This window comes from Budorcas taxicolor, chromosome 1 (genome assembly GCF_023091745.1).
Source record: "Budorcas taxicolor isolate Tak-1 chromosome 1, Takin1.1, whole genome shotgun sequence".
NCBI lineage: Eukaryota > Metazoa > Chordata > Mammalia > Artiodactyla > Bovidae > Budorcas > Budorcas taxicolor.
The window spans coordinates 49,878,488-49,892,059 of NC_068910.1; the positions used below are offsets into that span (position 1 = coordinate 49,878,488).

At 49.1% G+C, this 13,572-nt stretch overlaps 1 protein-coding gene across 1 annotated transcript in view; it reads right to left on the bottom strand.

Moving 5' to 3' along the window:
* Positions 1–2,203: 2,203 nt before the first annotated feature.
* The window catches only part of TRANK1 (tetratricopeptide repeat and ankyrin repeat containing 1), a 95,993-nt gene continuing 84,624 nt past the window's right edge, over positions 2,204–13,572 (bottom strand). The window contains exons 22-25 of the mRNA XM_052635914.1: positions 12,202–12,347; positions 6,014–9,063; positions 4,669–4,764; positions 2,204–3,632 (exon numbers count right to left, since the gene is read on the bottom strand). Coding sequence (XP_052491874.1) covers positions 3,532–3,632; positions 4,669–4,764; positions 6,014–9,063; positions 12,202–12,347 — 3,393 coding nt within the window. The 3' untranslated portion in view covers positions 2,204–3,531. The remainder of the gene's footprint in view (positions 3,633–4,668; positions 4,765–6,013; positions 9,064–12,201; positions 12,348–13,572) is intronic.

The following is a 13,572-nucleotide window of genomic DNA, read 5'->3' on the forward strand; positions in this document are numbered from 1 at the left end:
TCACTGATGGTCCAGTGGTTAGGGTTCCACACTTCCACTGCAGGGGGCGCAGGTTCCATCCCTGGTCCAGGAACTAAGATCTCCCATGCCAAGTGGCAAGGCCTCCCCTACCCTGCAGAAAAGGATGTTTATCAGCTTGGTCCCTCCAGAAGCTCCAGAGTAGCCGCAAAGAAAATGCGGGCTGCAGCATTCTGCAGGGTAGGGGTAAATCTCCCAACGATGCATCTAGAAACTCAGGAGTTATTCTCGTTGTCTTCCCCCAACCCACTCCCTAACCTTAAAATGATGACTCCAAATATCACAGAGTGGCCTACATACTTGCCTGAAACAGCTGTCCTGCAGAATCATAAAAACGTGGGCTAAAAATAGCCTCAGTCTCTAAAAAGGTTGGGCCCCAGGGAACAAAGCCCTCATAGAAAAATATCTCCACTTGCATCCAGGCCACACAAAGCTGACCCAGCTCTGTCCACGGCGCTCGTCATCCTTCGTGACCACCTCTCCCCGCCCTGGAAATAGATGCCTGGCATCTTTTTGCCTTCTTGGTTCCTCGAGGGAAGGGAGGCAGGGTAGGAGGGAAGATAATGCAGTTACACCCAAGCTCCAAGCTTGTGTCATTATTCCCATGTTATAAATGCCTGCACGGGCTCAGATTTTAAATAACGTGTCTGAATGCCCACGGCCAGAGTAAGTAGCCAAATTTCAAACTTAGGGCTCCCTTCCAAGATTCTGTGGTGACAGTTCTCCTTTCTGTGCAGCCCATCACCCCAAAGGGTTCTATCAGACACTCAGGTCACATCCCCACTGAGGAGGGTGAGATGCTGTGTCTTAAGCAGAGAACACAGGCTCTGAGTAGGGTAGGATCCTGCAGAACTGGGAGGCAGGTTTCTCAACAACAACCCACCTAAAGAACGCCTGGTACCTTGCTGATGGCTTTCCCTCCCTCTTAGTGAGTGAGGAGACACTTTTCTGGGTGGCAGGTGGGAGTGTGGCTCAGCTCCGTAGTCATTGGCAGGCCTGCTGTCTCTGCCATTGTAAGGTATGTGGGTCTGTCAAGTTCAACTCAACCTCTATGCTGCTGTGGGGGCTGCCTGATGGGGGGATGCTGCTGGATGGCTCCTGGTGGCCCCCACCTGCCTGCCTTGCACTCTACAGGCACAATCTCTAAAGCACATTTAGAGGGACAGGCTCGATCGGGTAAAGACAGTCTCAGTGCCGAGGATAAGGGGTGAGGGAGAGGGGTTACCTGTCCTTTGAGTCAGGAACTTAAGGACCATCCAGGAGTGCAGATTTCTGACAATCACATAGTATCAATCTGGGAACATGTTGAAGGGATCTCAGACTCTTAGTCAGCTGGAGATAGGGCGTGTGTATGTGTGTGTGCGAGAGAGAGAAGGAGGTTAGGCACTGAGAAGAAGCTGGTGTCATGCCTGGAGAACCCATGAATGCCAGATTCCCGTCCTGCAAAGACCCCAAAGAGGCAGATGCATGACAAGAAATGACCAGTACATGTGGCACAATGCAACGTGCATGTTCAGTCGCGTCTGACTCTGCAACCCCATGGACTGTAGCCCACCAGGCTCCTCTGTCTATGGGATTTCCCAAGCAGGAATACTGGCGTGGGTTACCATTTCCTTCTCCAGGGGGTCTTCCCAACCCAGGGACTGAACTGCATTGGCAGGTGGATTCTTTACCATGGTGCCACCTGGGAAGCTACTGACACAAGGTTACGTTGTTATTAAATCCTGGGCCCAAAACCTGCCATACCAGATCTAGTCTCTAGAGGTTGGTGCCGCATTCCAGCCCTAAGGGCGTGTGGACCGTGTCTGACTAGTCCCAGACTAAATGGCTCCTTGGACAGGACCAGGATTCAAGGCTGGCTCTCCTGTCTCCCAGGGTAACGTTCTTGTCACCTGTTCAGAACCCTGTCTGTGTGGAAATACCCAAAGGGAAAGAATTTACACAGGCAGGCCCTCAAGAGATGGTGCAACCCGCTGTGGGTCTTTGGTCCCCTGGATTTCTCAGTTTCAGAAAACACAGCAAGCTTCTGTCTGGGTCAGTAGCCACCAGCTGACCCAACCCTCCCCCACCTAAGATTTACCAAGTTTTAAGATTTACCCCTTGAGTCTCTATGTAAAGAGATGAGGAATAAACAAGTGGACAGATGTATATAAGAGAAATGATTTAATTTTATAAAAATGTGATCATACAGCAAGATTTTTTTTTCCTTTTTCTTCTGGCAAATGAAGTTTATAAAAACACCTGGAATAAAAAGTAGAACCATAACCTAATAAAAATTAAAAACCTTACATTTCAAGGAAACAGAGTTGTTTCAGAAAGACAATGAAGAGAAAACAAGGAGCAGCCGAAGCGGCAGCGGCACAGGGAGAGGGGAGAAAGCAGGTTCCGGGGTGATAAGGAAGCAGCGACCGACCAACGTGAGCCTGACCTCTGGCACCAGGGTGGGCTCAGGACTGGGGGCAGGGAGGGCAGTGATCGTGAGAGAGGCTGGTGGGCTTCCGGAAAGGGACAGACCAATGGCTCAGTGGGCAGCAGTGGCCTCCTGCAAATAGGCCCACGGTCCCCTCCCCTTCCCGGACCTACAAGCCACGGGGCAGTGACTCACAGCCAAATCCCTATGAATTTGCCCCGGTGGGGAGCTCAGTGCGGGGAAACTCATCGGAATGTCAAGGTCAGCTAGGGCGACTTGCCACAGAGACCCAAGGAAACTAGACAGACAGGGCTACACACAAAACTGTTTGGAATGTCTGCACCAGAGCCAAGAGAGGGTGGAGACAACCCTGGAGAGACAGGCCGGGAACCCACCGCAGCAACATCCCCCAGCTTCTCCTTCCAGGGAGCTGGTCCTGAGGCTGGCTGCTCTCCAAGGAGATGGGGAATTCTTGACTACATCCTGAGGTAGTCTAATCGCCACCTGCACAGGTGGCGGAGAATGACCTCAACAAACGGGGGCAAGGCAGGCTGAAAAGTTTCCATGGAGAGAAAAGGCTAAAGTATATAACAGAAGGAGCTGTGTCACAGGTGGGCTCGGAGAGGACCAGAGTGCAGCCCGGGGTCGGGGGTGGCTGGCAGTGTGAATGGACATAAGCGGATCTGGGGAGCGCATGGTTCTTATGCCAGGGAAGCGTAACACTGAGGTGAGGGGTGTACCTGCCTCTGCCTGGGGTCATGCTGATGATGAGCCAGAGAACCTGGGGGCCTCAGGGGGCGGAGGGTGGGTCCCAAGGTTTCCTGCAGCTATGACTCTGGTCATTTGAACTTGTTTTAGGGAGAACCAGTCCTGCTGGACTTGAACTTGGAAAAGCACTTAAGAGGCCCCTTCTCTGAGGAAGCAGTGTACCCAAAGCCACCACAGAGAGAGAAACGATAAGGATGAAAAACAAAGGTGATGTTAGACCCCTCATCCCACTTTCGATGCTAATATATATTCTTTTCCTCTTCTGCCCCAGCACGTGGGATTCTAAGTCAGGATGGAACGTTCTGAAGGTTTAAGAAGCAGCAGCCATGTGGATGTTAGTGCTTCTTCCGCTTTGCACATTTCCGAGGACGCCTTCTGGGTCGGAGCTCACCAAAGTCTTCCACTTCATTTTCATAAACATCTTCCTGAACGACACCTATTTAAAAAGCAGAAAACAAAAAGCAGAATGGTGATTTTTTTCATTCTACTGTAATATATAACAACATCCCAGTAACACCTAATGTTGAAAAAAAAGAAAAAAAAAAAAAAAAAACAACCAGAGCTAGAGTCAACATCCTTCTCCAGAACGTTCTTTTACAGACTAGCTCCTCTGCCCTTCTTTTAGAGGCCCTTTAAATGAAAAATAAGTCCAACAAAAACTAAATTCAACCGCACCTTGAGGTGGTATCCCAGTTATGTTCTTCTGTTTGAAGCAATCACAAAAAATTAGTGTCACCAGAGACTAAAATCTAAAGATTACTGGCAGAGACATTTATGTCAAGTCCTGCCCAGTCCTGCCCAGCTCCAGGGTTTGGATTTTCCAGTAGCATCTGGGTCACGAGAACTCACAGAAGGGCAATGTGGGACAAGCGAAATACTAGGAGGACAAAGAAGAAAGATCCTGCCAAGAGGGGGAGGCGTTCCAGATCATACAGAATTCAGCAAGAAGATTCTGTTAGCAAAGAAACCCCGGCTCACTCTATACCAGCTTTAAATTCTCTGAAGGAAGACGTATGCCAAGTTTCCCCAAAGATTTTGTTTGTTTCGTTCACAAAGTTGTTTTATATCCCCAAGCCCATAACAGTGCTAATACATTTCAGACGCTCAATATATAAATACTCTCATGGAATTACATGAAGGGCTTGCACAGGCAAACATTTATCAAACGATACACTCCACTCATCCTGGAAGTCACTGTACAGAGTATGAGTAGTAATAGAGCATCAGTGGTAGCAGCTCATAAGTGGCAAAGATTTTTGGGAAAACAATAAGCCGAGTAACAGCCCTCACAGTCAGATAGGGGAGCACAGTCACTCTGCTGCTACTGATCAGAGTCGCTGGGGGCGGTGCTCCTAGACAGTGAGTGACCACTGCTCACAACATAGGCAGCCCCACAGCAGACTGACCAGGGAGTCAGCAGAACCAAGGACCATGAGACCCAGAGCATCACCCTGGGATGAAGGACTCCTCACCTTCCTCCTGGTGCAGCTCTGTTTTCCTCAGCCACTCCTGTGCATCCCTGACGGATGGGATCAGAATGTTCACCAGCCGAGCCATGACCTCCTCCGCTAGAGAACCAAAGAACCAGGGCTTTGAGTGAAGGGGTGGCTGTAGAGATTAGGATGCTCAGTACTAGCGTCAAAGCGCCCACCTCCCAGGCCCTTGTCTCCACTTCCTCTGAGACAGGCAGTGAAAGGCCGCTGTCTGCCCCCAGGAGCAGAAACTACATGTCCCTGTCTAGAGGGGCTGCCAATAGCAAGCCTTCTGAGGAAGCTTTGCAAACTGTTCTTACCGTCAACTGGACGTCTGAATTCTAGAATGATTTAAAAACATACAATTTCACTAATTTTATACATAACTTCCCTCTTCCCTAGTGGCTCAGTGGTAAAGAATCCACCTTCCAATGCAGGAGATGTGGTTTGAGCCCTGGGTCAGGAAGATCCCCTGGAGAAGAAAATGATGACCCACTCCAGCATCCTTGCCTGGGAAACTCCATGGACAGAGGAGCCTGGCAGGCTCCCATGGGGTTGTAAAAGAGTTAGACATAACTTAGTGACTAAACAACAACATACATAACTTCTACTCAGCGTTGCTAAGATGTAGCTAATAAGGATGTCAGAGGAAATCTGATTCACAGATCATGTAAGAATTCTGTTTAGAGGCTCACACTGGTTATGGTGTGAGGACCCTCCTAAAAGGGAAGGACCTGGTTTGGAGGCTAGATCTTAGTCAAGTCAAAGTGTTAGTTGCTCAGTCATTTCCGACTCTTTTAGACACTGTGGACTGCAGCCCACCAGACTCCTCTGTCCATGGAATTCTCCAGGCAAGAATACTGGAATGGGTAGCTATTCCCTTCTCTAGGGGATCTTCCCGACCCAGGGATCAAACCCAGGTCTCCTGCATTGCAGGCAGATTCTTTACCGTCTGAGCCACTAGATCGGGTTCAGCCCATAGCAGGTGCTCAAGAAATCCCTGAATGAATGAACCAAGGAAGGTTTAAAGAATTTTCTCAAGACTGGAAGCATTCTCCCTCTATCTTCTCCATAGAATTGGTTAGCAAACCCTTTCTTATCTGTCATGCCAGGGGAAACCATCCTGCCCTAAGATTATGACACATTGTTTAACTGGGGGAGGGGGGATCCAAAGAACGGGGCTTTGCTGGGACTGGAGAACACGTGGTCCTCACTTGTGTTTATGCTACTGCCAAGATTTTAGAATCCCCAGGTCAGACCTCACTACAAAGGGGCTCAACTTGGACACAAGTCCTCAAAGCCCAGGTTCCGCCGCCATCTGGGCCCGCCTTTCGAGGACCCGTACCGTCAGCCCAGGCCTTCCGCCTGTAGAGGTCCTCCACCGAGTCGGAGACCTTCTTGATGTTCTCCTGGACCTTCCTCCGTAGTACGCGGCTGTGCTCTTTGGAGCCCAGGTGTCTGCGGCCCCACGCACTCTGCTCCATGTCCTGCACCACCAGCTTGCCTTCCTCCATAGCCGGGTCCACCTTCTCATGGAAAAACTCCGAGTACCTCTGGTAGGCCACTTGCTGACTCTGGTGGCTTTCCAGGCGGATGTGCTGCTCGTAGGACTCACTGCTCCTCTCCCAACCTTGCTCATCTTCCAGCTCTGCCCCAGAAAGGGCTACAGCCTCGGGAGCTGCACCCTCAAATGCCTGATCTGGGGCGAAATAGTTCTCAGGCCCGCGGGCGAACTTGACCCCACACAGGTCGCACTGGGTCCGGTCCACGTCAGCCTTTTTGAAGTTCCCAGCTGCGGGCTCCCTGCCCTCCTCCCTGAAGTGCTCGGCCTGGCCTCCCGCCCTTCCTCTCCTCCATCTGATGCACAAAGACACCACCAGGCATACCCTCCGCATCTTCCGGAGGATGGAAGCCCTCCGCTGCTTCTGCGAGAGGATGGCGTCTAGGAGGTGGTCCCCCTCCAAGGCCAGCTCCTCCGGCTCGTCCTGGCTGACCTCGTATTCGGGTTCAGCCAAGTAGCCCACGGGATCCACGGAGAACAGGCGGTTCAGCCTGACCTCCTCGTGGTAGAGGCCCCGCACAGCGTTCCCTTTGGCGTGCCCACTGTCCCACTGCCAGTGGCAGTCCATCAGGAACTCTTCATCCCGCTCAAAGAGCAGGTCCTGCAGCGCCTCCGCCACGGACTTCACGTTGACCGCCAGCCGCACTCGCTTCACCACTCTGAGCAGGCGCTCGGGGACCTGGCCCGCCCACTCCATGCTCAGCAGCTGCAGCTTGGCTTCGAGCTCCTGGAACTGGCTGGACAGGAGAGGCTTGCAGGATGGCTGCAGCACGCCCTCGGTGTTCACCAGCATCACCAAGCACAGCACTAGGGTCCGCTCGGCCTCCCCGGAAACCACGTAGTCGATGTCGCTGAAAGCGTCCAGCAGGACGTTGAAGTTGGCATTCTCGCAGCCGCAGAGCACCTTGACGAGGTAGGACAGGTGGAACCGGAACTCCTGAATGGCCCTGGTCAGGTCCTTGGGTCTGTACTCCTGAATGATGGCGAACACGTCCCCGGGCTCCCGGTCCTTCTTGCTAAACAGGAACTCCCAGTAATGCAAGAGCGCGATGTAGCTCTTCGGGAGGCACAAGACGGCATTCTTGGAGAGGCGGGCCAGGACCGCCCCGCAGTGGACGAACTGGGACTCCAGCAAGGCCACCGTGTTCCCGATGCTGGGGATCAGCGGCTCTTTGCACCTCTTGACCAGGACATTCATGAAGCGGAAAAAGCGCCTCTTGTAGTCTTCTGGGTTCCTGCACACATAGAACTGGTGGATGGAGTCCTGCAGCAGTCGGATGAAGCACAGGTGGGGCTTCTCCGCGCTCCCGTCATTCTTGTTGGGCGCCAGCATGCCGAATTTCCCTTCTATCCCTTTCATCCTGCTGCCTCTGTCCCTGCCCCTCTTCTCTTGCTCAGACTGCAGGGCTTTGAGTTCCCGGTTGTACTGGTCCTCCTCCTGGTACAGCAGCTTGTCGAGCTCATCGGGGTAGCTGGAAGAGAGAAGAAAAGCCTGCATGGCGCTCAGCCACAGGTCCGTGGACTCCCGGCGGCTTCGGGCCCGTTCGTTTTGAAACAGGACGTGGATGTATTCTTTCAGGGCAGACCTGTAGGATCGGAAGGATTTGTAATGTGGCTTGAGGACTTCTTTGCACGCCATGGGGTTTTCTGACAACACTCGCTGGTGGAAATGCTTAGGGAAGACGACATTCAGCAAAGATTTGCAAAGGCCGTGCTTGTCCAGAGACAAAATGTAATCGATCTCTTCAAGTCCTTCAGCTAAGACTTTAGGGAATACTCTTTTGGCTTCCAACAGTAACCCCCTGATGGCCACCAGGTGTATTTTTGATTGGACCAAACACTTGGCCTCGTGACGCCGCAAAGGCCTGTGGAAGTCTTCACAGCGTCCATCCTCGCATTTTAAGCCTACGAGAAATTTCATGCAGACACCCGGGTAGGTCTTTGCAAGCAGGCTCTCTGTGATCTGACATAGTCTGCTGAGAAGGTGTTTGTTTAGGGCTAATTTCACCTGATCCATCATTATCAAGAAATGGTCTTTTGTTTTCTTCTCTTTCAAGTTCAAATCCAGGTCAGAAATAATGCGTAATATGGGTCCAGGGTCGTTCTGAGCTATCTGACAGTACTTGGCATCCACCTGCGAGATCCCAAAAAACTCGAAGCAAGACTTGACCATCTCCTTCTCAGCGTTGGTAGTCACCTTTCTGAGGGCCCTGACCAGGTCGAGGAGGACCCCGAGGCCCCCCGGAGCCAGAGCTAGGACTTCCTCGGGCTGGACCTCGCAGAGGCTGGTGGCTTCGTAGAGCGCCTCCACTGCCCCTGCCGAGTGGTTGAGGGTGTCAAACCTCAGAAAAGCATCCTTGAGCTTCAGGAAATCTCTCATGATCACCCCCTGCAGGAAATGGGCCTCGGCGATGCCAGACACCTGGTTGGTCTGATGGCAGAGGTCCAGGGCTTCTCTGAGGATGGCCTTGGTAAGGTCAACGTCGGAATCCCTGGCTACGTTGAGACGGGCGGCCGCTAGCAGACACGAGGCCTGGAAGTCCTTGTCAGCAGTGAGCCTGGCAGCCTCCAAGAGGCAGCCGTGCTGCTTCATCAGCAGCGCAGCCTCCTCCCTCCGACCTTCCCTGTTGAGCAGGTCGGCGGCCTCCGCCAGCCGCTTCCGAGATGTCAGGAACACCAGCTGGTCTTCAGTGTCGAGCTTCGAGAGCACAGCCATCATCTCCTTCGTTTTATTCATGCTCAGGTACTTGGCTGCAGCTTCCAAGTAAAACTGACTGGCAGAATAGGAGAGCTTGGAGACAGGAAGGGCCTTGGCCCTTAGCATTTCTTCATACCTGCAAAGACAGACAATACCGATGTCAACTTGGCATCACCCATATAAAATTTATAAAGTGCAGAACAGAGCAACTTATATAAAATGCCACTTGTAGATAGGACCTGCCAAACTGGACCTGAAGTTAGCCAGCAAGTTTATCAAGACTGCATTTTATACTATAAAATTAATTCTTTATTCCCCAAAGGAACCCAGCATTAGTATGTTTAATTAATGAAATATAGTGGTATTGCACAAAAAGAAAAAAATAGTTAAAAAAGGAAAAAGAAACAAACCCAAACAAAACCGAAAAAGAATAATTTTTTTTTTAATTTGCAAAAAACACTATAATGGAGTTGCATCCTAGGCAAGTGACAGTTACATTAGAAGTCAACCTGTAGGGCATAAAGTATGCATAGTCAAAATTATTCTTGGGGGGGAAAAATCCCTTAAATTTGCATAAGAGCTTGCTAATCATTTTGGGTATACAGTCTATGGAGGCTGATAGGTGATAAAGGAGAAAGTGTGGAGATGGGGGCTGCAGACATACCAGCCATTACGTCAGTCTTCCTCTTATTATCCAACTTGTGACTTTTCTCTTTTTACCAAGAATGCATGTGATTGATTTAGTGTGAGATGAATGAAGCCTTGAAGTCAAGTTCCCTTTGACACTGTGGATCCAAGTGAGTATATCCCACATACCAATTTTCAAGGCACCGGGCCAATCCAGTGAAACATGGCTACTTTTGAACTCTTGCAGGGGACAAAACATATTTTCTCACAACCAGAGATCCCCAGGAACCTCCTGCTGCCCTGGGGTCATCTTACAAACATCAGATCCCCTCTTATAACAGGACCTCTCTGAATGGGTGTGACTGAGGATGAGCTCCTCTCATAAGCTTTGGCTGATAGAATAGAGGGCATTTATAGCACATTTAAGGAACTAGCCAGGTATTTGGTTTTCAGATCTAAAATCTTCTCATTACATGTTAAGTCAGGCCAGCTAGCAGTTGAATTCTATATCCAGTACGTAGAGCATTCAAAAGACTCAGATAAATCAAGTGCTAGGCTCCAATTAGTACTGATGACACTTAGATCTCAACTCAACATATCAATAAAGAGTAGGTTGAATATCTCAGGAAAGCTGATAAAGATAAACAAAATAATGAGAGACTCCAAAAAATGTTTCTGGGGAAAAGGCAATGATTATTCAATGCTATCGTGGCAAAGTGACAACAGAAGATTAAAATAATTGAAAGTACAAAAAAAACCCCCAAAACCCTCTCAATTGCTTTCATCATATGGCTTCACAAGGAAACTGTCCTGGTCAGTTACTCAGAGTACATAGCACCCTGACAATTGGGTACACAATCAATGCCACAGCCGGCATCCTGTTATGGACTGATGGTTTGTGACCCCTACAATTCATATGTTGAAATCCTCACCCCTAGTGTGACTGTATTTGGAGATTAGGCCTCTAAGGGAGTAATTAGGGTTAATTGAGGTTATAAGGGTGGAGTCCTGATCTAATAGGATTAGTGTCCTTGTAAGAACTGATACCAGATAGGGAAGGAAGAGAGCTCCACCAGTAGCCCAATTGACTGGAGCCTGGATTGTGAACTTCTAGCCTCCAAAACTATGAGAAAATAAATTTCTGTTCTTTAAGCCACCCAATCTATGGCATTTTATTATGGCAGCCTGAGCTGACTAATATATACATGCTGTGTGTATCTTATGCATAATAGCACCAAGTGAAAGTGAAGTCGCTCAGTCGTGTCCGACTCTTTGTGACCCCATGGACTGTAGCCAGCCAGGCTCCTCTGTCCATGGGATTCTCCAGGCAAGAATACTGGAGTGGGTTGCCATTTCCTTCTCCAATAGCACCAAAGACCTGGATAAAGAAATATGTTCGTTTACTAACTGTGACACTAGACACTTACTGTTCCATTTCTAAACATAAAACTCAATTTCTTTATCTAGGTGCTGGTTATACAAGTGTGGACTTCGCTGGTGACTCAGACTGTAAAGTGTCTGCCTACAACGCAGGAGACCCGGGTTCGATCCCTGGGTCGGGAAGATCCCCTGGCGAAGGAAACAGCAACCCACTCCAGTGCTCTTGACTGGAAAATCTCATAGATGGAGGAGCGTGGTAGGCTACAGTCCATGCGGTTGCAAAGAGTCGGACACGACTAAGTGACTTCACTTTCTTTCTTTCTTTTCTTTATACAAGTGTAATTATTATGTGCTTTTTAAAAATATATGATATAGTTTAATAAATGCTAACTTAAAAATATAAAGTTTGAACACCTGGTCAATCCCATTCATTTTGTCACATGTATAATTTGGTAGAAAGCAAAGAAAATACGGAACCAAGCCACAGCTTAATTTTCCAGGAGCTGCTGAGCAGAAATGCAGAACAGCAGCCTCTGCAATTCTAGCTGTCTCCTTCCACCTGGAAGACCTCCTACCAGGAGGCATCAGGAGGTCTGATGTTTTCTAGAGTCCTTATCAGCTGTTAACCCCATCTGTCTCCACTTCATCTTTGGAACATCAGTTAGGCTGAAGGCTCAAGGAGGCTCCTCTAGGTCATGTATGAAACTTGTGTGTCCTATAGCTACGGGCATGTGGACATACATGTGATATACACAAGTATCAGTGCCTGGCTGGGTGTCTGCCGGTAGATCACGATGAACCACCACCCTGACTGCCCACTAGTGCTCTGACCTCTATCCGTCCACATCAGTGAAACTGTCAACTCAGCTGGTAAAGGTGGAGAGGTCAGAACCATCAACAGGAAACTGCTGGGCATGTGATATACATACTTGCAATACATCCTTCATCTTCTTCTGCCTCTTCTCCTCATGACACTGTATTCCAGGAACTCTTGACTCAGCACCAAGGCCACCACTCAAGTGTAAGGAGGGTGACTGGTCAAGCCACTTCAGAAGAGATAGGGACTTCCCTGGTGGACCAGTGGTTACGACTTGGTGCTTCCACTACAGGGAGCACAGGTTTGATCCCTGGTCGGGGAAGTAAGATCTCACAAGCCTCATGGTCGGATAAAAACAAAAAGAAGAGCAAGATAACACCTCCCCAAGGAGCAATGGAAAGGTAGGGCTTGGGGATGGAGAAATGGAAGGAAGAGAACAAAACCACCTACTTTCCCACTGCCACAGCAGCTTCTTCAAACAGCTCCTCTTGGCAGTACATTTTGAGGGCTAGATCAAATTCCTGAATCTGCTCAAAGCATCGGGAAGCATCTTTGTAACACTGACTTCGCTTATAGAAATAGGCGGCATCTCTTACCTAGGACAGAGTAAAATTTTGTTCAGAATGTTTATAACAATTTTTCATCTTAAAAGGAAACCAAAACCATAAATAATAAAGAGGATGTTTGTATGTCTGGAATCTGTTAGAATCCAGTGGAAAACACTCAAACCTAGGTAATTTAGGAAAACTAATTCTTTTCGTGAGGAAAAATAAAGTGAAATTCCAACCTCACACCATACACAAATAGAAGCTCCGGGTGGTTACAGGTCTAAGTGAGAAAGCTATTGGAGGAGTGTGTGTGTGCGTGTGTGTGTGTTAGTTGCTAAGTCTTATCTAACTCTTTAGTATCCCATGGACTTCCAGGCTCTCTGTCCATGGAATTCTCTAGGTGAGAATACTAGAGTGGGTTGCTGTTTCCTCCTCCAGGAGATCTTCCTGACCCAGGGATCGAACCCAAGTCTCCTGCATTGCAGTCAGAATCCTAACTGTCTCAGCCACCAGGAAAGCTACATTGGAGGAGAATGTATGAGAATATCGCTGACTTTGAGGTCAAGAAAGTCTTCAACAAAACTCAAAACACACAAACTTCGGGGGAGATATTGATGGATTTGATTACAGCTGACAACACAGATTTGACCTTCATGGGTTCACTTATACACAGATTCTTTTTTTCAGTAATAAGTACTACAGTGCTACACGGTCTTTAGTTGGTTGAATTCCTGCTGTGGAACTGAGGACACAGGCACCTCAGATACGGAGGGACAAGTGTAAATTACACATGGACTTTCAGCTGTGTGGAGGGTCAGAGCAACACCAACACTGTTTAAGGGTCAACTGCACATCTAAACTGTTCAACTAAGGGCGTATGAAACAAAGTTAACAGAGAGAATGGAAACATTATATCTAGACCAGCACTGTCAGAGGGAGTCTTTTGTGAAGATGGAAATGTTCTGTATCTGTCTATCCATCTATCTGTCCAATTCTGTATCCACTAGACACATGTGGAGGCTTCCCTGGTGGCTCAGATGGGGCACCTGCAATGGGGGAGACCTGGGTTCGATTCCTGGGTTGGGAAGATCCCCTGCAGAAGATTACTCACTCCAGTATTCTTGCCTGGAGAATTCCACGGACAGAGGAGGCTACAGTCCATGGGGTCGCAAAGAGTCAGACACGACTGAGCAACTGGGCACACATGTGAACAGTGGGCACAGGGAATGTGTGAACAGTGCAAACAGGGGACTGAATTTTTAAGTTTCATTTA